Consider the following 23,590-nt stretch of genomic DNA (forward strand, 5'->3'; position numbering starts at 1 on the left):
ATATAACTAACAATGAATAGAAATTCAAAGCAATGCACCCAAGTGTAACGGCACCATTATGTGAACCTCAAACACTCAATATGTATGAAATGTTTTTTAAAAAAATAATCAGAAAGAAACTCACAGTATACTGGAAAACCATCTTTGCATGCACAAGCTGCTGCTAAGATCCGTCCATCATTTGAGAAGGATATAGTAAAGCTTCCCATGTGCCCAGCATGGAGTGACAAAAGAGGTCTGTTTGGAATACGGCATGCCTAAAGAGAAAATAATTAATACAATTATATATATATATATATTATGAAAAAAAATAATGCATAGAATAAAAGATACAATGCATTTTATGACGCTACTCTTCTTCAGCACTCAATGTCTGGTAGGTTGGCAAGGTTGCACATAACTTAAAGGGATACTTTAGGCATCAAAACAACTTTAGCTTCATTAAGCAGTTTTGGTGTATAGACCATGTCCCTGCAGTCTAATTGCTTGATTCTCTGCCATTTAGGAGTTTAATAAAATTTGTTTCTGTCCATGCAGCCCTTCCCCTGGCTGTGACTGGCACAGCCTGCATTTAAAAAAAAAAAAAAAAAAAAAAATCAGATGTTTTTATCTCCTGCTCTGTAAATTGAACTTTAACAACACACAGAATGCTCCTGCAGGGGGGGGCGGAGCCAACCGCGAGCCGAGCTGGACATGCTGTAGCTGAGCTCTGACAGGGACCGCGGGTAATCCACCAACATCGGGCGAACAACGCAATATGGGACACCCCAGAAAAGGTACCAACCCAGCTCAAACCTCCCAGAAGCAGTCCATAGCAAAAACGGGCGCTCTCACCAAATTTTTTAAAGATAATCCGGCGAAAAACGCCGATGAAGTAGGCCCCAAAATGGCGGCGGAAGTTTTAAACGAGCACTCTCCATCCTCACCCCCACTAAGCCCAGCCAGCTCGGACACAACTTCCACACACATAGATGCAGATCTGAGAGCTATACTGAACAATCTGCCAACAAAGCAGGATATCCATGCTTTGATCCAGAAAATGGAATCCTCATTTCAAAATAAACTAGACAATATGGCGGCCGAAGTTAAAGGGGTAGAGGAAAGATTAGAAGCGCTTGAAGACAACCAAGACCACACACTCACTCAAGTTCAGCAGGTTCAACAGGCCCTAGAAGCTCAAAATACACAGATGGCCATGATGTACAGAGCTATTGATGATATTGACAATAGGGGAAGGCGCAACAACTTGCGGCTAAAAGGCATACCAGAAGTTGAAGGGGAAAACCGTCCTAAATTACTACAAGAGCTATTCAATTATTTACTCCACAAAGATCCAGCGGAGCACATTCTGTTTGATAGAGCTGATAGAGCGCTGAGACCACGAGGCCCAGCCTCAGACGCCCCAAGAGACATAATATGCCGTTTACATTATTTTGGAACAAAAGAAGAAATACTTCGTGAACTACGAAAAACATCCCAACCGCTGCTTTTTCTTGGGGCCCAAATACAAATCTACCCCGACCTTTCATGGATGACACTACAAGCAAGACGGCTTCTTAGACCCCTGACAGATTTACTACGTGCTAGAAACATCAAATACAGATGGGGATTCCCCCTCTCATTAACTGCCACGCATAACGGAACCACCGCTACCGTTACCACTGCAGAGGATATCGCCATATTTACGTCTACTTTAAACTTACCCGAAGTGCAGATTCCCGATTGGTACGGCCCAATCCAAGCACCTCATAACTACCCCCGCCCTCAGAGATCGAGATGGCAAACACCGCCAAAGAAGCGTCGTAATGACAACCACCTTCCTCAGCGGAACTCACAAAGGCAACAAGCAGAACCGCACCGAATCTGACGCTCAAGACCAGATCACGCCAGAGATGGTCGGAAAACCACGTAAACGACCAATGAGATTTTACTTATTTTTTGTCTACAGACCACCATCCTGTTTAGGACCGTTCCAGACAATCAGCAAAAAAGACTCAGACTTTGGTTTCGCACTATAGGAGGCCCCTCGTGCCTCTCCCCATCGGTAACAAGGACTCCAACACAAAGGTTTCTCAAGAGACTCACAAGAGGACTTTGCCGCTGGGGAGGGCAATCACCTCTTGCCAAGGAGACGACAGGTGCAAAGGTAGAGGCATTTCAACCACTACATCGAAAGACGAGACTGTGCAACATCAAAATGACCTACCGAACCAATCCAGTGACTCTCACCACTAGAATGGGATAGGTAACACACAACTGGTATACGGGATTGCCTCCTCCCCCTCAGCACATGCCAGAGCGGGGAGCTGAGGATGCCTATTTACCTAAAAGTTTCCCGATTGTGTTTAGTCACTTTAACAGGTTATTGATCAAATCTGCCTCTGTATTCACTCTCCTACCCTTCCTCCCTTTGGCTAACCTACCACCCCCCCTCTGAACCGCTTCCCCCGCTTGCTCTGACCCTCAGGGGAGACGGGGGGCTGGAGGGACCCACGGGGGCGACCCCAGGTCCTCTCCCCCGCGACATGCTCTTTTTCCATCCCCACCTCTCTATCATGGTATTGTAATATGTATTGAAGGGGTACTGGTGGGTTGAGGGTGAACGGGGGCGGGGTGGGGACCAAGGGATACTACGACCAAGAGAGAGCGAGTGAGAGTGCTAATCTAGTGTGAAACCTTAACCAACCCTGTATAGATGAGCTGCTCTAAAACACCCTACGGGCCCAGAGGCCCACTCGCAGCGCATAAAATGGTCCCAATTCCTTACAGTACTACAACGCCCGACACACATATCCATTCATAACGAAACAGGTGGATTACCCGCCACCACCCCTACCTCGCATACGCCACCCTAGACTCCCCCCCCCCCCCCCACCACAGATTGACTGTGGAATCCTCTGAAGCAGCAATACAAGCCCAAGCGGTGCCTTACCTGTCTCCCCGTGTTCACCCAACACGCTAGGAGAAAGCCACCGGCTAAAAGGGCTTACCCATTCATAAGACTAAAGCACTCTCATTCGCTAGCTCCAGAGTTTATCCTACGTATTTGTATATAGTTGGATTCAATCCGGTTTATTTTTTCCTATTGTTACGTTGATATTTGCACCTACTGTAACTTTCTTGGAGTCACCTCTTCGCACATACTACTATCTGGGCATCCATCACTTACACAACCCTAATACTACACACTCTCGGAAGCAGGGAGTTTTTTCCCCTCCCGGACCAACCCACCATGGCTACAATTCGTATAACGACCCTAAATGTGAGAGGACTTAACTCCCCTCTCAAAAGATCTATAGCTCTCAGAGAACTTCACGATCTTAGAACAGATATAGCGTTTCTACAAGAAACACATTTCAAAGCAGACTCAGCCCCAACCCTACGCAATAAACATTACCCGATAGGTTACTTTAGCAACTATGAAGGTTCCAAATCAAAAGGGGTGGCCATTCTTATAAATGCACATATACCCTTCACGTACATGTCACACCAATCGATCGCAGATGGCAGGCTTCTGGTAGTCAAAGGAAAGATAGGGAACACAGTAGTGACTCTCGCCAACCTATACCTCCCCAACAACAAACAATGCACACACACCCGCAAATACCTTACTGCAGTAGACAAAGTCACGGAAGGGATCCTTATTTTAGGGGGAGACTTCAACATTTCAATAGATTCTGACCTAGACACAACCTCCAAATACACCAAGTACAATGCAACCTCCAGGTCCAGAATTGTCCAGCTCCTAGACGAGCATCATCTCTTCGACTGCTGGCGTGTGACACACCCCACCTCTCGGGACTATTCCTTTTTCTCAGCGGTTAAACATACCTACTCAAGATTAGACATGCTTTTTCTCCAACATAGACACCTGCACCTCATACAATCCTGTGAATATGGCCCTATAACCTGGTCTGACCATGGCCCCCTCTCCATGACAATCCAGATACCAAACTTGATCCCATCAAGATCACAATGGAAACTTAATGATACACTACTCAACGACCCGACCCATGTAGCCTCATTACGTGAGACACTTACTAAGTATTTTGAAGAAAACTGCACCCCGGCAGTATCGCCCACGGTTATCTGGGAGGCCCACAAAGCTGTAATACGGGGACACATAATTGCCCTAGCTTCCAGACAAAAGAAAGCGAGGGAGGCTCAGATTACATCCCTCACGACAGACCTCAGACGCCTAGAACGCACCCACAAACACCACTTACGCCTAGATACCTACAAAGAACTAGTGGACAAGCGCTCCTCTCTCCAAACACTACTGAACGCAAAAATCCAGAAATCACTCTTTTACTCCAAACATAAATACTACACCCAGAGCGGAAAATGTGGCCGCATGCTAGCCAGGGCGATACAAAAAGAGAGGCAACAATCATACATAACCCACATCAAAAACTCTGATGGGACTGTGACTCACCTATTGCCAGACATAATGAAAGAATTCCACTCCTACTATACTAACCTATACAATCTCAGGCCCCAGCCACCAGACCCAGAGGACATCCAAAACTTTCTCACTCAGAGATTAGCACAAACGATACCACCCAACGCCAGACAAATACTAGACTCCCCAATTACACCCGAGGAATTCTCACTAATCACACGACAGTTGCCGTTAGGAAAAAGTCCGGGGCCTGATGGCTTCTCGGCCAAATACTTTAAAACATTTTCCGCAACCCTGAACAAACCGTTTTTACAGGCTTTTAACTCCTTAAACCAAGGCCACACCCTGCCACGAGAAACACTTGAAGCTCATATCACACTCATACCCAAACCAGGCAAAGACCCAACGGAATGTGGCAGCTATAGGCCCATCTCCCTAATAAACGTTGACTTAAAAATCTTTACAAAAATATTGGCGGTCCGTCTCAAGCCCTACCTGCAGGGACTAGTCCACCCAGATCAATCAGGGTTCGTGCCAGGCCGAGAAGCCAAGACTAATACCACCAAAGTATTGAATCTCATATACCATGCACAGATGGAAAGGGACCCGAGCCTTATCCTCACGATTGACGCCGAAAAGGCGTTCGACAGGGTGGACTGGGCCCTGTTAAAAGCTACAATGCAGGCCATGGGCTTCGGGCCCAACTGGCTAGCTTGGCTCTCAGCCATTTATTCCAGACCGGGGGCTAAAATAAGGGTTAATGGCCAACTTACGGACACAGTTCACATCTCCAATGGGACGCGACAAGGGTGCCCCCTTTCCCCCCTTCTGTTCATCCTAACACTAGAACCCTTCCTCCAGGGAATCAGAGACAACCCGAATATTCAAGGTATACAAATAGAGGACAGGGAGTATAAGGTCTCTGCTTTTGCAGACGACCTTTTATACACAATACGGAACCCCGAAACCTCATTACCTCACCTGCTACGGGAAATTGACCAGTATAACTTAGTGTCCAACTATAAAATGAACAGTAGCAAAAGTGAGATCCTGCCCTTAGTCATCCCAGAAGAGCTAGGGTCCCGACTTAAACAGACGTACCCCTTCCACTGGCCACAGACCTCAGTAAGGTACCTAGGAATACAACTCACAAATACACTTAACAAAACATACGAACTCAACTTCCCCCCACTGTTAGCCAACATAGATAGGGACTTAAAAAATTGGAACAAACCCCAATTCAGCTTGCTATGCAGAGTACACATACTAAAAATGGCCATCTTGCCAAAATTCCTATATGCGGTGCAACGGTTGTTCCAGCGGTTATTTTATAATTAGTGGCCACTGTTATTCCTTCCCATCTATACCTCGGTGGGGGCCCCCACCGAGGCAAGGTACTATTTTTATATTTGTGTGATACCTATGTCCTGTTTACTAATTTGTTAGCATTGGTCACACCTCCAGATACTTTGTTTCATTTTTTCGACAGAGTATCTGTTAGGTGTTTATCCTGGTTTTTTATTTCATTTTTTATTTATCAGGATTTGTGTATCCACTTTGATTGGTTATTTACCTTTTAGCAACAGATCCAGTTCGTCATAATTGCATATGTTTTTTAGATGTCTTGATTATAAAGGTCTTTTTTACTTATTAAATATACGTTTGTATTATAAGTGTTATGTTTATTTTTTATTTTACTTTTTAGGAGCGCACATATACTTTTTCAGATTTTGAGCTTACACTCTATTTAGGTCACTTGTAGTTATATGTTGCAGCCCATTTAATTTTTTTGCTTCTAATTACACCTTTCCATTAGTTTTTATCGCTAAAATTCCTATATGCACTACAAACACTGCCTATAAAAATACCAGCCGCTTTCTTTAAAACGGCAAAACACATCCTCTCCACTTTCCTTTGGGCCGGTAAACGCCCGAGAACCCAATATACACAACTGACGAGACATAAATCACACGGAGGCCTAGGAGTACCAGACATAGAGACATACCACAAGGCGGTGGTCCTCTCCAGAATTTATGATTGGACTAATGCCTATAACCAGAAACAATGGGTACAAATAGAAGCGACAAGCTTAAAAGTTCACATCAGCACATTACCCTGGCATGAAACAGGTCTGACATTGATTAGACAAAACCACTCAGACCACCCAACAGTAATCCCTACGCTGAAATATTGGAACACTATCAAAAAACTTGAAAACATTGCCCCCTACCCCTCCCCACTATACCCAATAACTAACAACCCATATTTTGAACCGGGCCTCTCACAACACGCCTACCGAAACTTTGGGAACCAACAAGAACAACTACGTCTAAAAGATGTAATCGATTCGGAGGGAATAGTCCCACTATCAAAACTAATCCAAATGCCCACACACACACCTATGCAATGCTACAATTATGCACAGCTCTCACATTTCCTACAAACGCACCAGTCACTCTTACAAGGTAACAGACCACTGTCCACATTCGAGCACAGGGCCCTCTTAGGGACAATGAAAAAGAAACACATCACCGTGTTCTATAAAATACTTCAGATGACCCTTCATGCCCAACTCCCAGATTTCACAAAGTCCTGGGAAAAAGACCTAAAGATTACATTAACATCTGACGAATGGGAAACGATATTTAAAAACACCTTTAAGTCCACTACTAACACTATTGCCCAAGAGAGCAATTATAAGCGCATTTCTAGATGGCACTTTACTCCAACCAGGTTACGCAATTTCTTCCCGAACACATCCAACCTCTGTTGGAGATGCAAAACGGATGTAGGGACTCCGGGCCACATTTGGTGGTTCTGCCCCATAATTCAAACATACTGGAGCAAACTAACCACCATAATGACGCTTATAACGAAGTATGCAATTCCGCAAACTCCCGAGGTCCTCCTTTTCATGCTATATCCCACCCTTCTACCAAAATATACACGCCTTCTGCTCCACCACCTGCTTACAGCAGCTAATGCCATAATTCCTCTCAAGTGGAAGCAAACCACACCTCCATCCATTAGGGAATGGATCAACAAGGTAGACTCCATCAGACAGATGGTGGAACTCTCACATTCTATAGCGGGCACGTATGATATATTCACGTACACCTGGGCACCCTGGGATAAATATATCAAAGACTCGGCACTATCCCCTCTCCACGATACTTAGTCCACAGTGATAACTACGGGCGAGTTCGACGAAGCTCCTTCCGGGCAGATGTCAACTCTTAGAGTAACGCTATGGGTACCTCACTGAATATATACTTATCGTTATCAATATTGTAACAGTGGTGTTTAAAAGGTTTGACATTCTTTAAATATGCAGCTGTACATAACTGTCATTTCACCCCAGAATACTGTAACATGGAACTTGTTCTGAAATGTATTGACTCATTTGTTCACTTATTGTAAAGTGCAAAATTGAATAATAAAAATTTTGAAAATTAAAAAAAAAAAAAAAAAAAAAGAATGCTCCTGCAGGGTCTAGCAAGCTATTAACAGAAAAGGAGAAAATAAATTCATGCACACACTGTATCCCTCACACACACACACACACACACACACATTGCACCCTTCAACACACACATACACACACACACACTACATCCTTCACAAACACAATGCACCCCTGTACACACTGCACCCCTCAGACAAACACACACACACCAATGCCCCTATCCCCTACTACAGCCCCTATCCTGGCTAACCACAGGTAAGTTGTCAAACTGTTCTTAAACAGTTTGACTACTTACCCTGATGGGCACCACGGCACACCTGGCACTATAATTACTACAGCGTGCTGTAGTGGTTATTGTGCCTGGATTGTTACAGGGGCCCAGTTATGCCGCAGCGCTGTACATGTATACAACCTACATGTATACAGTGCCTTGAACCTAAAAAGTTTGGGAACCACTGCATTAGATCACTCTTTACAGTAAGCATTTAAAAAGGTTGTGCTAGTCACATTCAGGGAGGGTGTGACAAGGGCTGTATAAACAAAGTGATTTAACTCTCAAGTGTTTTAAAATGTCAGAATGGAGCAGTGAAACTGCAGAGCAATGATCTACAGTGAGGGAAAAAAGTATTTGATCTGCTGCTGATTTTGAATGTTTATCCAGTGAAAAAGAAATGATCAGTCTATAATTGTATTGGTAGGTGTATTTTTTTATTTGTTTTTATTGAAATAATTTTTTTTAAAAATAAATAAAATATACAGTGCCTTGCAAAAGTATTCACCCCCTTGGCATTTTTCAGGTTTTGTTGCCTCACAACCTGAAATTAACATGGATTGTTTAAGGATTTGCATCATTTAATTTACAGAACATGCCCACAACTTTGAAGATGTCTTTTTTTTTTATTGTGATGCAAACAACAAATACGGCAAAATAACAGAAAAAGTAAATGTGCAAAACTATTCACCCCCCGAAATTCAATACTTTGTAGAGCCACTTTTTGCGGCAATCACAGCTCCAAGTCGCTTTGGATAAGTCTCTATGAGTTTGCCACATCAACCCACTGGGATTATTGCCCATTCCTCCTTGCAAAACTGCTCCAGCTCCTTCAAGTTTGATGGTTTGCACTTGTGAACATCCACTTTCCATTGGATTAAGGTCTGGGCTTTGACTAGGCCATTCCAACACATTTACATGTTTCCCCTTAAACCACTCAGTGTTGTTTTAGCAGTGTGTTTGGGGTCATTGTTCTGCTGGAAGGTGAACCTCCGTCCTAGCCTCAAATCATGCACAGAGTGGTACAGGTTTTGCTCAAGAATATCCTGGTTTTTAGCACCATCCATCTTTCCCTCAACTTTGACCAGTTTCCCAGTCCCAGTTGCTGAAAAACACCCCCACAGCATGATGCTGCCACCACCACGTTTCACTGTGATGTTTTGTGTTTGCGCCAGACATAGCGTTTTCTTTGATGGACGAAAAGTACAATTTTAGTCTCATGCCAATTTTCTGTTTTCTATTTCTAAAAAATAGTTGTATGTATATATTTTTCTAATTTCACTTCACCAACTTAGACTATTGTGTTCTGATCCATCAGATAAAATTAAGATTAATGAAACATTGAACTTAAGGCTGGGGACAGTCCGGCGCTGTCTCTCTACCCTGATGCCAGTTCTTCCGCTGGGATGGGGTCAGTGGGTATTGCCGTTTCCTCCACTACCCTCAGGACCCGGTTGGGCAGCTGCTGCCAAGAGGAGCAATCGTCCACCTCCTCCCGGTATTCCTCTTGTAGTGGGGAAGAGGGGGAATCTGTCTCCTCTTCCAGGTACCTCCGGCTGCCGCTGGAGAGAGGGACCAGTTGTCTCCTCTCCCTGTAAGGTATGCTGCCGTTGGGGAGTAGGACCGACTGTCCTCCCTTCCAGGGGTTCACATAGTTTTTAAAGGGCCCATAGTCTTTTGGTAAGAGGCTGTCCAGCAGGCCCCTCCAAGCACACATGACGAGGTTCAATTCGTCACAGTGTCATTGGGTTTTTCCCAATTTCTGGCTAAGGTGAGCTTGATTGCCATTAAGATATAAATAATTAATATTTTTTGTTCATAATTGCAATTTGGAAAATCCAAATGGAATAAAAATGTCTGGGGTAATAGTATTACCTGATGTAGTCCTAATTTTAAAAATATACTAGAAAGCTTTCTTTTTATCTCATTTAGTTCTTCACATTTCCATCAGATATGATATATTGTACACATTTTATTAGAACATCTGCAACATTTGTCTAAGTAATTATTTTAAAAAATTTTGATTCTATATGGAGTAAAATACCATCGGTAAACGATTTTAAAAAAGGTCTCCTGTATATTAAGGAAGACTTCTTCTCTATCATCTTTAAGACTCCCTCGGCTAGCACCTTTTTCCTTATATGTAGAGCAGATTGTACATACTCATTTTTTTTCATTTATAGGCAGTGTATTCAATATCTGCTAGTTCTCTTTCTCTGTTGGGTGGATATAATTTAGTGCGCACGAAGGAACAGGGGGTTAATCATTGCTATACACATTCCTCAACACGGTAGTCAGTTCTTTAGTTTTGGGCTTACGCTCATTTTAGCGTTCACAACTAAATCGATTTGACTTCAATTAAGCTCTACCCTTGTAACATAGAGTACCTTTTCATACTTTTGGCATTCTGGTTAGGCTTTCTAGCTATTCCTGTGATACCAACACAGATTCCTAATTGCTATGAGCGCTACTTGAATAGCACCTATCCAGTGCCTCGCACAGGATATCAGCATACAGACATGTAAACGGATATCGGATAATGCTGTAAGATTATTGCACACACTACTATTTCTTAGCAAGTATTGTGGACAGAATTATCCTGGATATTCACTAAATGGTACTGCCTTGTGTGTATTGGCTTTATATGATTATTGACCATATTTTGATACACACTGGGGGTTAAACCATAGAATTAATACTACCATGTATCTTGTCTACTTATTTTATTCTTGCAGTAATATCAATTTTTGTCGTATATTAACACGTTGAGCACCTTCCAGTGCCTGCACTTTTAGTTTTCTGGCGGTTTTATTATATTGATTTAATTTAAAAAATATATTTTTTTTTTTCCTTTTCAGTGTTTTGTGAATATGGTTTAGTATTTCATCTTGTGGGGGACTGACACCCTAGAAGCAATATTCTACCACACACATATCATACCATTTTCCTAGTTCCCTCAGAGGTACACAATCTCTCTATGTTCTATACAATTTCTACTTGGGGTTACCCCCCATTATTAGTGTACCCTCTAGATCTCCTAGGCTCATTTTATCTTCCTCTTACTGGACAGATACAGAAACCAAATGTTACATTCTATGTTGCATTCAAATAAATAAATAAAATAAAACACATGAACAATGAAAATAACTACAAGTGGTTTGTCATACTATGCAAAATGTGGGTACAGAGGAGATATATTTAGCATAATTTAAGCTTGTAATGTAATCTTTTATTTACAAAGACCCTTGTCTTCAATATATAGAAGCATTGACATGGCTGTCTAGTGGCACAATAATATGTTATATAACAAAGATCCATCTTACTTGTCCAGGCAACCGTGTCCATTGGAAAGGCTCTTTCTTGGGTTTACTTTCACTAGATTCAGTGCCTCTTAAATTAATATCATTATTCAAATCAGGCACATTGCTTCCCAGATCTCTCTGGATGTGCTTACTACTGCCAAATATTGGATTCATCTAAGGAAAAAAAAAAATTATTTATAAATCACAAATGAAAATGTTTTCATTACACAAAAATATCTCCATTCATTAACACACCCATTTTGACTTTTCAAACAAAGCATATTATTTGACAATTATATTTTGCAGACATTCCATGTTTGCTACAGTGTGAAGAGTGAGGACGTTAAATAGAATTTCACATTTCAGGCCAAAATAGCTGAACTGGAAAATGAGTTAGTAATGTTTTAACTTTGGCTATTTTGGCCTAAAATTTTAAATTTACTTTAAATTCTCAACAAAAGACACGTTAGCAATGCATAGAATATATGAAGGGTTATTTACGGTTATGTCCTACCCAGCTGAAAAACAAAACCCTTAGCAAATATACACAAACAATTGTCACAGCAGAGATTGTCCTACTGTCCTATGTTCCGACTCTGTGTGACTTTTTCTACATACTGAATAGGGTAATGCACCCATTAAAACAATATACAAAACTCTCTTGCTGCCTTAAATTTTCCTTTTGAGATAAAGTGAATGTAATACTGGACACAGGCAAAACATCAGAACTCCCAGAAGTCCCTGTGTCTCCATTTGCCTACTCCAACAAAGATGGCTGAACAAGGTGAAAAGGGGACCAAACATTTTTTAGATACATACATGAGATAAGGAAAGTAAAACAAGGATTAGTTAGAATAAAAACAAAAGAAGGAAGTTATGTAGAAGAGGATAAAGGTCTAGCTGACTCCCTCAATTAATATTTGTTTATTTATGTATTACTGGTATTTATAAAGCGCCAACAGATTCCACAGCGCTGTACAATTAGTGGAGAATATACAATATACACAGACAAATGCCCGTAAGCAGAGATCTAGCCATTTAAGCTCTTTTATACAAAGTGCATAGCTAGATAGCCCGTGCGCTTACAATCTAAAGGAAACCGTGGGGATTTGAGACAAGAGGAAGTATAAGTAAACTGAGAGCTGTGGCTATTGGTAGAATATAGAGGGAATGAAGAGGTAAATGAGTGAGATTTTTAAACAGTTGGAGGAGCATGCTATAAATTTAGGGGGAACCTGGGTTGGTTGAGCCAAGTAGAATTAAAGAGGCTTGTAGCAAAGATGGTATAGGAAATGGGCCTAGGGAGGGAGTAGAGATAAACAGTTATATCAAGGTATTTACAGCTAGGAGTGGCAAGCATGGGGAGAGGAGTGGGAGGGGACAAAAAAAACAGCAGTGATTTACAATTTAGAATTTTGGCAATCAAATCCTAACAGCCAGATTATTAATTAATACATGTAGCTGCAAGTACAGGATACTACAGTAGTACACTCAGGGGCGGACTGAGAACCCTCAGGGCCCCCGGGCAAAATAAATCAAGGGCCCCCTTACAGGCCCCACCCATACTCCGCAGCCAGCGCCACCCATGTCCCGCCTCCAGCCACACCCTACACAATCTTTAGACACAAGGAACAAAAGTGCAATAATCCCTTCGAGGCCCCAGTAGAGACTACAATTGAAGGCTAATGGGCCATGGAGGGGGGTCTTTCTAGCAGAGGCTGTCTCAGTGTCCTTTAGAGAGTGTGTTAGAAATAATCCCCTCCAGGCTCCATTAGAGACTACAATGGAGTCTAACAGGCTTGGAAGGGGGTCTTTCTAACAGAGGCCATCTCAGTGTCCCTGCTGGAAACAGTCGCCTCCAGGTCCCAGTAGAGACTACAATTGAGGGCTAATGGGCCATGGAGGGGGGGGGGGAGCATTCTAGCAGAGGCTATCTCAGTGTCCTTTAGAAAGTGTGTTAGAAAGAATTTCCTCCAGGTCCCATTAGAGACTACAATGGAGTCTAATGGGGCCTGGAGGGGGGTCTCTCCAACACTCTGGTTCCTATTCACAATATAGCAACACAACATAGCTCGCTGATACCTAGGCCAAGTTAGCTCCTCTTACCTTAATTACTGTTGCTGGCTGGCAGTCTGTGGGCTTGCTGGAAGGATGTGGGCTTACTGGCTGCGGCTGGCAGGCTGTGGGCTTGCTGGCAGGCTGTGGGCTTGCTGGCAGGCTGTGGGCTTGCTGGCTACTGCGGGCAGGCTGTGGGCTTGCTGGCTACTGCGGGCAGGCTGTGGGCTTGCTGGCTACTGCGGGCAGGCTGTGGGCTTGCTGGCTACTGCGGGCAGGCTGTGGGCTTGCTGGCTACTGCGGGCAGGCTGTGGGCTTGCTGGCTACTGCCGGCAGGCTGTGGGCTTGCTGGCTACTGCCGGCAGGCTGTGGGCTTGCTGGCTACTGCCGGCAGGCTGTGGGCTTGCTGGCTGCGGCTGGCAGGCTGTGGGCTTGCTGGCTGCGGCTTGCTGGCTGTAAGCCTAACTGGTGGCCTGTGGGCTGGCTGGCCGACCTGTGGGCTGGCTGGCCGGTTGGCTACTGGGGCACTTGTAGATTATTTAAAGAAATAATCCATGCACAATAACCACTACTGCTCTGTGTAGTCGTTATGGTGCCAGGAGGGCCGGACCCCCCTTTCAGAGTAAGTAGTCAAACCGTTTAAGAACAGTTTGACAACTTACCTGGGGTCTGCTGGGATATGAGGCTGATATGGGATATGACCCTCTCTCTTCTTACCCCCCCTCCCTCTTTCTTCTTACACCCCCCTCCCCTCCCTCTCTGTTCATTCCCCCCCTCCCTCTCTGTTCATTTCCCCCCCCACCCCCTCTGTTCATTTCCCCCCCACCCCCTCTGTTCATTCCCCCCCCCTGTTCATTCCCCCCCCCACCCCCTCTGTTCATTTCTCCCCCCCACCCCCTCTGTTCATTTCTCCCCCCCCACCCCCTCTGTTCATTTCTCCCCCCCCACCCCCTCTGTTCATTTCTCCCCCCCCACCCCCTCTGTTCATTTCTCCCCCCCACCCCCTCTGTTCATTTCTCCCCCCCACCCCCTCTGTTCATTTCTCCCCCCCTACCCCCTTTGTTCATTTCTCCCCCCCTACCCCCTCTGTTCAATTCCCCCCCCACCCCCTCTGTTCAATTCCCCCCCCACCCCCTCTGTTCAATTCCCCCCCCCACCCCCTCTGTTCAATTCCCCCCCCCACCCCCTCTGTTCAATTCCCCCCCCCCACCCCCTCTGTTCAATTCCCCCCCCCCCACCCCCTCTGTTCAATTCCCCCCCCCCCCACCCCCTCTGTTCAATTCCCCCCCCACCCCCTCTGTTCAATTCCCCCCCCACCCCCTCTGTTCAATTCCCCCCCCACCCCCTCTGTTCAATTCCCCCCCCCACCCCCTCTGTTCAATTCCCCCCCCCACCCCCTCTGTTCATTTCCCCCCCCCCCCACCCCCTCTGTTCATTCCCCCCCCCCACCCCCTCTGTTCATTCCCCCCCCCCACCCCCTCTGTTCAATTCCCCCCCCCCACCCCCTCTGTTCAATTCCCCCCCCACCCCCTCTGTTCATTTCCCCCCCCCACCCCCTCTGTTCATTCCCCCCCCCCACCCCCTCTGTTCATTTCCCCCCCCCACCCCCTCTGTTCATTTCCCCCCCCCCCACCCCCTCTGTTCATTTCCCCCCCCCCCACCCCCTCTGTTCATTTCCCCCCCCCACCCCCTCTGTTCATTTCCCCCCCCCACCCCCTCTGTTCATTTCCCCCCCCAACCCCCTCTGTTCATTTCCCCCCCCCCACCCCCTCTGTTCATTTCCCCCCCCCCCACCCCCTCTGTTCATTTCCCCCCCCCCCACCCCCTCTGTTCATTTCCCCCCCCCCCACCCCCTCTGTTCATTTCCCCCACCCCCACCCCCTCTGTTCATTTCCCCCCCACCCCCACCCCCTCTGTTCATTTCCCCCCCACCCCCACCCCCTCCTCTGTAGCGTGGCTGAAGCTGCTGTGCGGTCCGGTGCCCGGCCAGAGTGATAGGAAGGTGCACACTGAGTGTGCACCTTCCTGTCAGTCCGGTCGGGTACAGGAAACAGAAACTCCTGTTCCGCGCGGAACAGGAGTTTCTGTTTACTGTTCCCGGCCGGACTGACAGGAAGGTGCACACTGAGCACCTTCCTATCACTCCGGCCGGGCGCGCGGACCGCACAGCAGCTCGGCCACGCTACAGAGGAGGGGAGGTGAGAAGCTGCAGCCGCCTGAGGCTCTTAAGAGAGCGCTCAGGCGGCTGCAGCATTTAAAGGAGGCGGGCGGGCCCCCTGATGGCGGGCCCCCCTCCCGGCCGGGCCCTCGGACCATGTCCGAAGTGCCCGACCGGTCAGTCCGCCCCTAAGTACACTATAGATAACAATGAGAACATTATAAGTAAGTAATCTAGTGGCAAAGGTGAAAGAAATATGGTGGAGGTTCTTCGGAATTTCAATGTGTACCTTAAAGATGTAGCGTTTAAATGAAGAGGCTTGCAGCAAAAATGGTATGGGAAATTTTTTACAAAAAGAAAATGAAGGAAAGGGACCTCAGTTAGGGAAAAGGAAAAATTAGTAATTTCTTACATGTGAGTTTACAGAGGAATAGGTTCTATTTCAACCATCAAAAGTAAAAGACAAATTAGTCAATGAGGCGTGATGGAATACACCCAAAGTTGTTAAAAGAGCTTAGTGGTGTGCTAGCAAAACTATTAACAGATTTATTCAACCAATCATTGTTAACAGGAGTAGTCCCAGAAGATTGGAAATTAGCAAATGTTGTGCCTATTCACAAGAAAGGTAGTGGGCAGGAGTCGGGCAACTAAAGGCCAGTAAGCCTTACTTCAGTAGTGGGGAAAGTAATGGAAACCACGTTAAAGGATCGGATTGTTGAACATCTAAAAATCACATGGATTTCAAGATCAGAGAGGTTTACTTCAGGGAGGTCACGCCAAACTAATCTAAAATAATAGATCAGGGTGGTGCAGTCGATATTGCTTACCTAGATTTCACTAAGGCTTTTAACACTGTTGCACATAGGCTTATAAACCGCAATTAAATTTGTGTTCCAATATTGTTGAATGGCTAAGGCAGTGGCTGAGTGACAGGCAACAGAGGGTTGTAGTCAATGGAGTATATTCGAAACATGGTCTTGTTAGCAGTGGGGTACCTCAGGGATCTGTACTTGGACCATTTCTATTTTATATTTTTATTAGTGATATTGCAGAAGGTCTTGATGGTAAGGTATGTCTTTTTGCTGATGATACTAAGATATGTAACAGGGTTGATGTTCCAGGGGGGATAAGCCAAATGGAAAATGATTTAGGTAAACTAGAAAAATGGTCAGAGTTGTGGCAGCTGACATTTAATGTGGATAAGTAAAAGATAATGCATCTTGGACGTAAAAACCCAAGGGCAGAGTACAGAATATTTGATTGAGTCCTAACCTCAACATTTGAAGAAAGTGATTTAGGGGTGATTATTTCAGATAGGTAGGCAGACAATGTCATAGAGCAGCAGGAATGCTTGGTTGTATAGGGAGAGGTATTAGCAGTAGAAAGAGGGAAGTGCTCATGCCATTGTACAGAACACTGGTGAGACCCCATTTGGAGTATTGTACGCAGTACTGGAGACCGTATCTTCAGAAGGATATTGATACTTTAGAGAGAGTTCAGAGAATTGCTACTAAACTGGTTCATGGATTGCAGGATAAAACTTACAAGGAAAGGTTAAAGGATCTTAACATGTATAGCTTTGAGGAAAGACGAGACAGGGGGGATATGATAGAAACATTTAAATACATAAAGGGAATCAACACAGTAAAGGAGGAGACCATATTTAAAAGAAGAAAAACTGGGGGCGAGCAGGACGGTCGCATGTAAGACCAGCTCCTGAAAACTCAACAAAAAACGAGCATGCGACTGGGATACTAGACATAAAAACCGACCGGCAACGGTGTCCCTCATCGGGTGGAGAGTACCAGACCCAGGGTGAGGCTGGCCAGAAGGGCTTCAGTCCCCTGGAGGAAGAATCCTCACTGGCACAAACGGGGCCTAATCCGGCGGTGAGTGGAGCAGACGGCCGCTGCTCCGGTATCCCGCCCACCGGTACTCAACCAAGGGCCAGACCCGAGACGAAAAAGCCCCGTCCCCGTCCCCCCTTCATCTGGACCGGGGGGGTGATCCCGGTCCGTATTTTTGAGCTCCGGACGCTGCTGACATTGAGGCATAGCTTTCAAGATGGCGGAGGCCTCAGAAGATGGCGCCAAGCCGGCTACTACCACAGGGGACCGTCATCAAACGACGCTCGCTTACTTAGCTCACATCAGCCACTCAGACAATCACCCCCTGACCCTGAAACTGGCTGACAGATTGGAACAGGAACAACCCTGCAAACTGAAAGCCGCCTTACCTGACCAGGCTTCACCCAGCACACGCCATAGACGAAACATCACTAAGCGGAAAGTGCGGGAAAATGGCGTCGGAGCTGAAGCCTTTCCCAGCCTGCTCGCAACCCTGCTTAAACACTCGGAGCAAAAGACGGGAACCCTCCTGAAAGACCAGCACGACATCGGTGGGGACCCCACAGAGGACGGCATTAGGTGGAACTCATCCATCGACAGCTCCCACCGGCCGATTCACTGTGAGCCGGTTCAACATGCGGCAGGCAACAGGGCAGCAGGACACTGTACACACGCAAGCAGGCAGTGGGTAAAGCGAATAACAAGCATTACTCTGTGACCACCTGAGATAACTGAGGACTATGGCATACACTCACATAAAAATGAATGCTAGGCTTGTTTCCCTCATAAATTAGTAAATACCACTAATGCTTACCATGCTTGAAACTACAGCATTTGTGCATACTATGCTCGAGCTACTGAGTAGTTTATTCATGTGATGCCACTACCACTGAGGGCACGTCTTGTTCAGTCCTTGTTCAGTTCTTATACATAATACAATTCTTAAGCAAGATAATGCCATGAGCTAAGAAAATAGACCTTACGTTTATCAAAAATGTTAGTACCACTGTATGTTATGCATGTGAGGGCTAATGAGATCCATTGTGACTACACACGTGGCAAGCCCTTCACTTACTTAAACTAACATATTTCCTGCAAAATAATCGTACACTGCTATTGTAAAGCTGTCTTCCTGTATACTATCTTGATGTTACTAGAATCTTAATCTACATAATGCATAAACAGCGTGAGTTAAACGTGACCATATATCTATATATACAAAAATAGTGCACCGTACTACCATTCCTTAATGCTCTTTATGCTATGTACTTTCTGTTCTGAAATAAGCATGTGGATTGCCTTTGGGGTACCATGTGCCTGTATGTTACTCTCATATGCACTACAAAAATAAAGAATTAAAAAAAAAAAAAAAAAGAAGAAAAACTACCACAGCCAGAGGACAGTCTTAAATTAGAGGGACAATAAAAATAATATGGTTAAGTATTACTTTACTGAGAGGGTAGTGGATGGAAAGAATAGCCTTCCAGCTGAAGTGGTAGATGTTAACACAGTGAAGGAGTTTAAGAATGTGTGGGATATGCATAAGGCTATACTGCATTGATGTGCAATTGCCACAAGTAACTGCTTTTGTTAACTAGGACTACTTTAATAAGAAAAAATAAATCTCTGCATATCTAATAAAATAATTTTCTCCTACATGTTCACAGTCCAAAAAGCTCCTTCCTTTTTGGTTCATGGTATTGAAACCTTTTGGTAATGTTTTAAATGCCCTATTTTGTGGTTACTTCACTGTCTTGCATTTGTTGTCTATTCGACTTGTCAATTTGTAAAAAAAAAAAAAAAAAAATGAAAAAAAATCTTCAGGAAGTTCTATCTTCTGAAGTGGAGTGATTTATCGAATAAATTACTGCTTTCTCAGATATGGACAAAGCCTGTTATTTTGTAATATATATTTTTGTGTGTCCTGATGAAAGCTCCGATCGGGAGCTGAAACGTTGACCGACCTGGTCAAATCTTGGAAAGCCTGGAGTGCCAGTATTTTTTCATATTTATATTAACATTGTGACTTGGCACCAGCTTATCACTTTTTGTAAAGTTGTAGTGCAGTAGTTCCAAGTTTTGCTATAATTTGGTACCTAGTACATGGCACCAGCTCTATGAACCCACTAAATATAAATATTTAAACACCCCCCATGTTGTAGAGATTTGGCTACTCATTGGGACATTTTTGTACTAGTTTGTTTTGTTAGAGATACAGTTATCACTTCTTCAGTGGTAACATGTTAATTGCACGCTCCCTCAAAATTTGTGACATCTGTGGCATTGTGCTGAGTGATAAAACTGCACATTTTAGAGTGGCCTTTTATTGTGGCCAGCCTAAGGCACACCTGTGCAATAATCATGCTGTCTAATCAGCATCATGATATGCCACACCTGTGAGGTGGATGGATTATCTCGACAAAAGAGAAGTGCTCACTAGCACAGAGTTAAACAGATTTGTCAATATATGAGAGAAATAAGCCTTTTGTGTACATGGAAAAAGTCTTAGATCTTTGAGTTCAGCTCATGAAAAACGGGGGCAAAAACAAAAGTGTTGCGTTTTTAATTTTGTTCAGTGTATATAGTTCAAAATTATCAATAGCTAATAGTGTGAAAATTCAGCCCTGAAAAACCCTTGCTCAGAGTGTCTTGGACCCTCCAGGTGGTAAATATCTTCCCCTGATAATAGTTTATAGAGTCAGTAAAATACTTGAGAATAAATCTTACATTATCTGGCAGCTGTAACCCTTTTATGGTCACATAGAGAGTGGATGGGTAAGGGTTTCTGGGATATTTTAACCACCAGTCAAACACACTTGTGCTGGAAATTAGACGAGATCTGGAAGGAGGATAATAGAGTTGCAATCGCAATCTTGAGTCTACATTGAATACTCTGTTGGTACCTACAAGCTGGAAAAAAACAGTAAAAAGTAAATAAAATAAAAAAGACAAACATTCATGGCAGGGATATTCAGAGAAAAAAAACAAAAAAAAAACCATAATATTTATATATCTGATTGCATTTGCACCCATGTATTTTTTTTTTTTTTGGCTACCGTTTTAACCTTTTAAGGGTTAACTGTTTTGTTCTACTTAAACAGAACAGCTCTTCCCTCCGTATCTAGTGCTCATTAGAAAGTAGCAGAGGAGGAAGAGTGGAAGCAATTACTTGAAATCCAGCTAAGGAGTGCTGTGTATGTGTGAGATTGGGGAACATGGTTTAACATCTACATAGTTAAAGGGACACTATAAAACAACGTTAGCTTAATGAACCAGTTTTTATGTATAGATCATGCCTCTGATGTTTCATTGCTTTTTATAAATTAAATCACTTTTGTTTCTGTTTATGCTGCTCTATACACATCTCCCCTGGCTGTGACTGGCACAGCCTGCATGAAAGCAAAATGGTTTCAATCAGATGTAGCTTATTTTAAATGTACTTTTCTCCTTATCCGTAAATTAAACTTTAATTACATACAGTAGACTCCTGCAGTGTCTAGCAAGCTATTGACAGAATAGGAGATACGAAATTTGAAATTAAAAATAAATTTGCATTAAATGCAGTGTAAACATTAGATGACGTTTTAAAGTAAGTTTTTAGGAAGGCTATGTAAGTCACATGCCGGGAGATGTGGTCATGGCTGCATTTAACTCCTAAATGGCAGAGAATTGATAAGTGAGACGGCAGGGGCATGATCTATACACTAAAACTGCTTCATTAAGCTAAAGTTGTTTTGATGACTATAGTGTCCCTTTAAAAACCTATGGAATTTGGATTGTGGAATATACAGGTGATCCTCGAAAAATTAGAATATTGTGCAAAAGTTCATTTATTTCAGTAATGCAACGTAAAAGGGAAAACTAATATACACCCTGGTCCAAATTATTATGCAAATTTTATTTAAGTGTCACAAAGATTAAATATTTTGTTTTGAAGTTTAACTCATGGATGGCATTGTGTCTCAGGGCTCTTTTGATCACTGAAAACAATCTCGGACACCTGTGATAATTAGATTGCCAGGTGAGCCCAATTTAAGGAAAACCTACTAAAGGAGGGTGTTCCACATTATTAAGCAGAGCACCATTTTCATGCAATATGGAGAAGAAAAAGGATCTCTCTGCTGCCGAAAAGAGTGAAATTGTTCAATGCCTTGGACGAGGTATGAAAACATTAGATATTTCACGAAAACTTAAGCGTGATCATCACACTATTAAGAGATTTGTGGTTCTGATTCAGAGCACAGACGGGTTTGTGGAGGAGATAAAGGCACGTTGAGAAAGATTTCTGCAAGATCCATGCATTGGATCAAGAGAGCAGCTGCTAAACTACCATTACACAGCAGCAACAAGCTGCTGGTGCCTCTGGAGTCCCACGGACATCAAGGTGTAGAGTCCTCCAGAGTCTTGCTACTGTGCATAAACCTTCTACACCCTGTTCCAAATTATTATGCAAATGATAATTTTCTCATTTACCTAAATAATTGATGTAAATAACAGTCAGCATAATTGTCATGTAATCAACGATTAAGAGTACAATTCAAATTGTATTGAACAAACCTCCTAATGATAACAGTATTTTCTATTTTTTTTAAAACATAAAAAAACTTACAATGCACTGTTCCAAATTATTACGCACAGTAAGTTGCCACCACTAACCAATGCTCACAAGCACAAACGGCTGCATTGGGCAGAAAAATACATGAAGACTAATTTTCAAACAGTCCTGTTCACTGATGAGTGCCGTGCAACCCTGGATGGTCCAGATGGATGGAGTAGTGGATGGTTGGTGGATGGCCACCCTGTTCCAACAAGGCTGCGACGTCAGCAAGGCGGTGGTGGAGTCATGTTTTGGGCCGGAATCATGGGAAGAGAGCTGGCCGGCCCTTTTAGGGTCCCCGAAGGTGTAACGATGACCTCTGCATAGTATTTGGAGTTTCTGATTGACCACTTTCTTCCCTGGTACAGAAGGAAGAACTATGCTTTCAGTAATAAAATCATCTTCATGCATGACAATGCACCATCTCATGCTGCAAAGAATACATCTGCATCAATGGCTGCTATGGGGATAAAAGGAGGCCTCCATCCTCCCCTGACTTCAATCCTACTGAGAACCTTTGGAGCATCCTCAAGCAAAAGATCTAGGAGGGTGGGAGGCCGTTTACATCCAAACAGCAGCTCTGGGAGGCTATTCTGACATATTGCAAACAAATTCAAGCAGAAACTGTCCAAAAACTCACAAATTCAATGGATGCAAGACTTGTGAAGCTTCTATCAAATAAGGGGTCCTGTGTTAAAATGTAACGTGACCTGTTAAAATGTTGTTATAAGTTTGATTGAAATAGCTTTTGATTTCAGTAAATATGCTGCAAATACAACAAATGACTATTTTAATTTCTTTACAACCTATAAAGTGTTTTGAAACTTACTGTGCGTAATAATTTGGAACAGTGCATTGTAAGTTTTTTATGTTTAAAAAAAATACTGTTATCATTAGGAGGTTTGTTCAATAAAATTTGAATTGTACTCTTAATAGTTGATTACATGAGAATTATGCTGACTGTTATTTACATCAATTATTTAGGTAAATGAGAAAAATATAATTTGCATAATAATTTGAAACAGGGTGTATGAGATAGACGCATTACATGCAAAGCAAGATAGTTCAAGCTGTGATTTGTCATAAGTGCGATGATTATGGCTTACAGCTCATGAAAACCCCAAATCCACAATCTCATTAAATTAGAATATTGTGAAAAGGTGCAATATTCTAGGCTCACAGAGTCCAACTCTATTCTAAGTAAGCCATAACACCTGCAAAGGGTTTCTGAGCCTTTAACCCCTTAAGGACCAAACTTCTGGAATAAAAGGGAATCATGACATGTCACACACGTCATGTGTCCTTAAGGGGTTAAATGGTCTCTCAGTCTGGTTCAGTAGGAATCACAATCATGGGGAAGACTGCTGACCTCACAGTTGTGCAGAAAACCATAATTGACACCCTCCATAAGGATGGAAAGCCTCAAAAGGAAATTGCGAAGTTGGATGTTCCCAAACTGCTGTATCAAAGCAAATTAATACAAAGTTATTTG

General features: G+C 43.6%; 1 protein-coding gene across 3 annotated transcripts in view; it reads right to left on the bottom strand.

Moving 5' to 3' along the window:
* The window catches only part of AHI1 (Abelson helper integration site 1), a 355,403-nt gene that overhangs the window by 294,161 nt on the left and 37,652 nt on the right, over positions 1-23,590 (bottom strand). For all 3 annotated transcript variants that reach the window (XM_063443258.1, XM_063443259.1, XM_063443260.1), the window contains exons 9-11: positions 20,229-20,411; positions 11,463-11,615; positions 125-257 (exon numbers count right to left, since the gene is read on the bottom strand). In XM_063443258.1, coding sequence (XP_063299328.1) covers positions 125-257; positions 11,463-11,615; positions 20,229-20,411 — 469 coding nt within the window. The remainder of the gene's footprint in view (positions 1-124; positions 258-11,462; positions 11,616-20,228; positions 20,412-23,590) is intronic.

Source organism: Pelobates fuscus, chromosome 2 (assembly GCF_036172605.1).
Source record: "Pelobates fuscus isolate aPelFus1 chromosome 2, aPelFus1.pri, whole genome shotgun sequence".
Taxonomy (NCBI): Eukaryota; Metazoa; Chordata; class Amphibia; order Anura; family Pelobatidae; genus Pelobates; species Pelobates fuscus.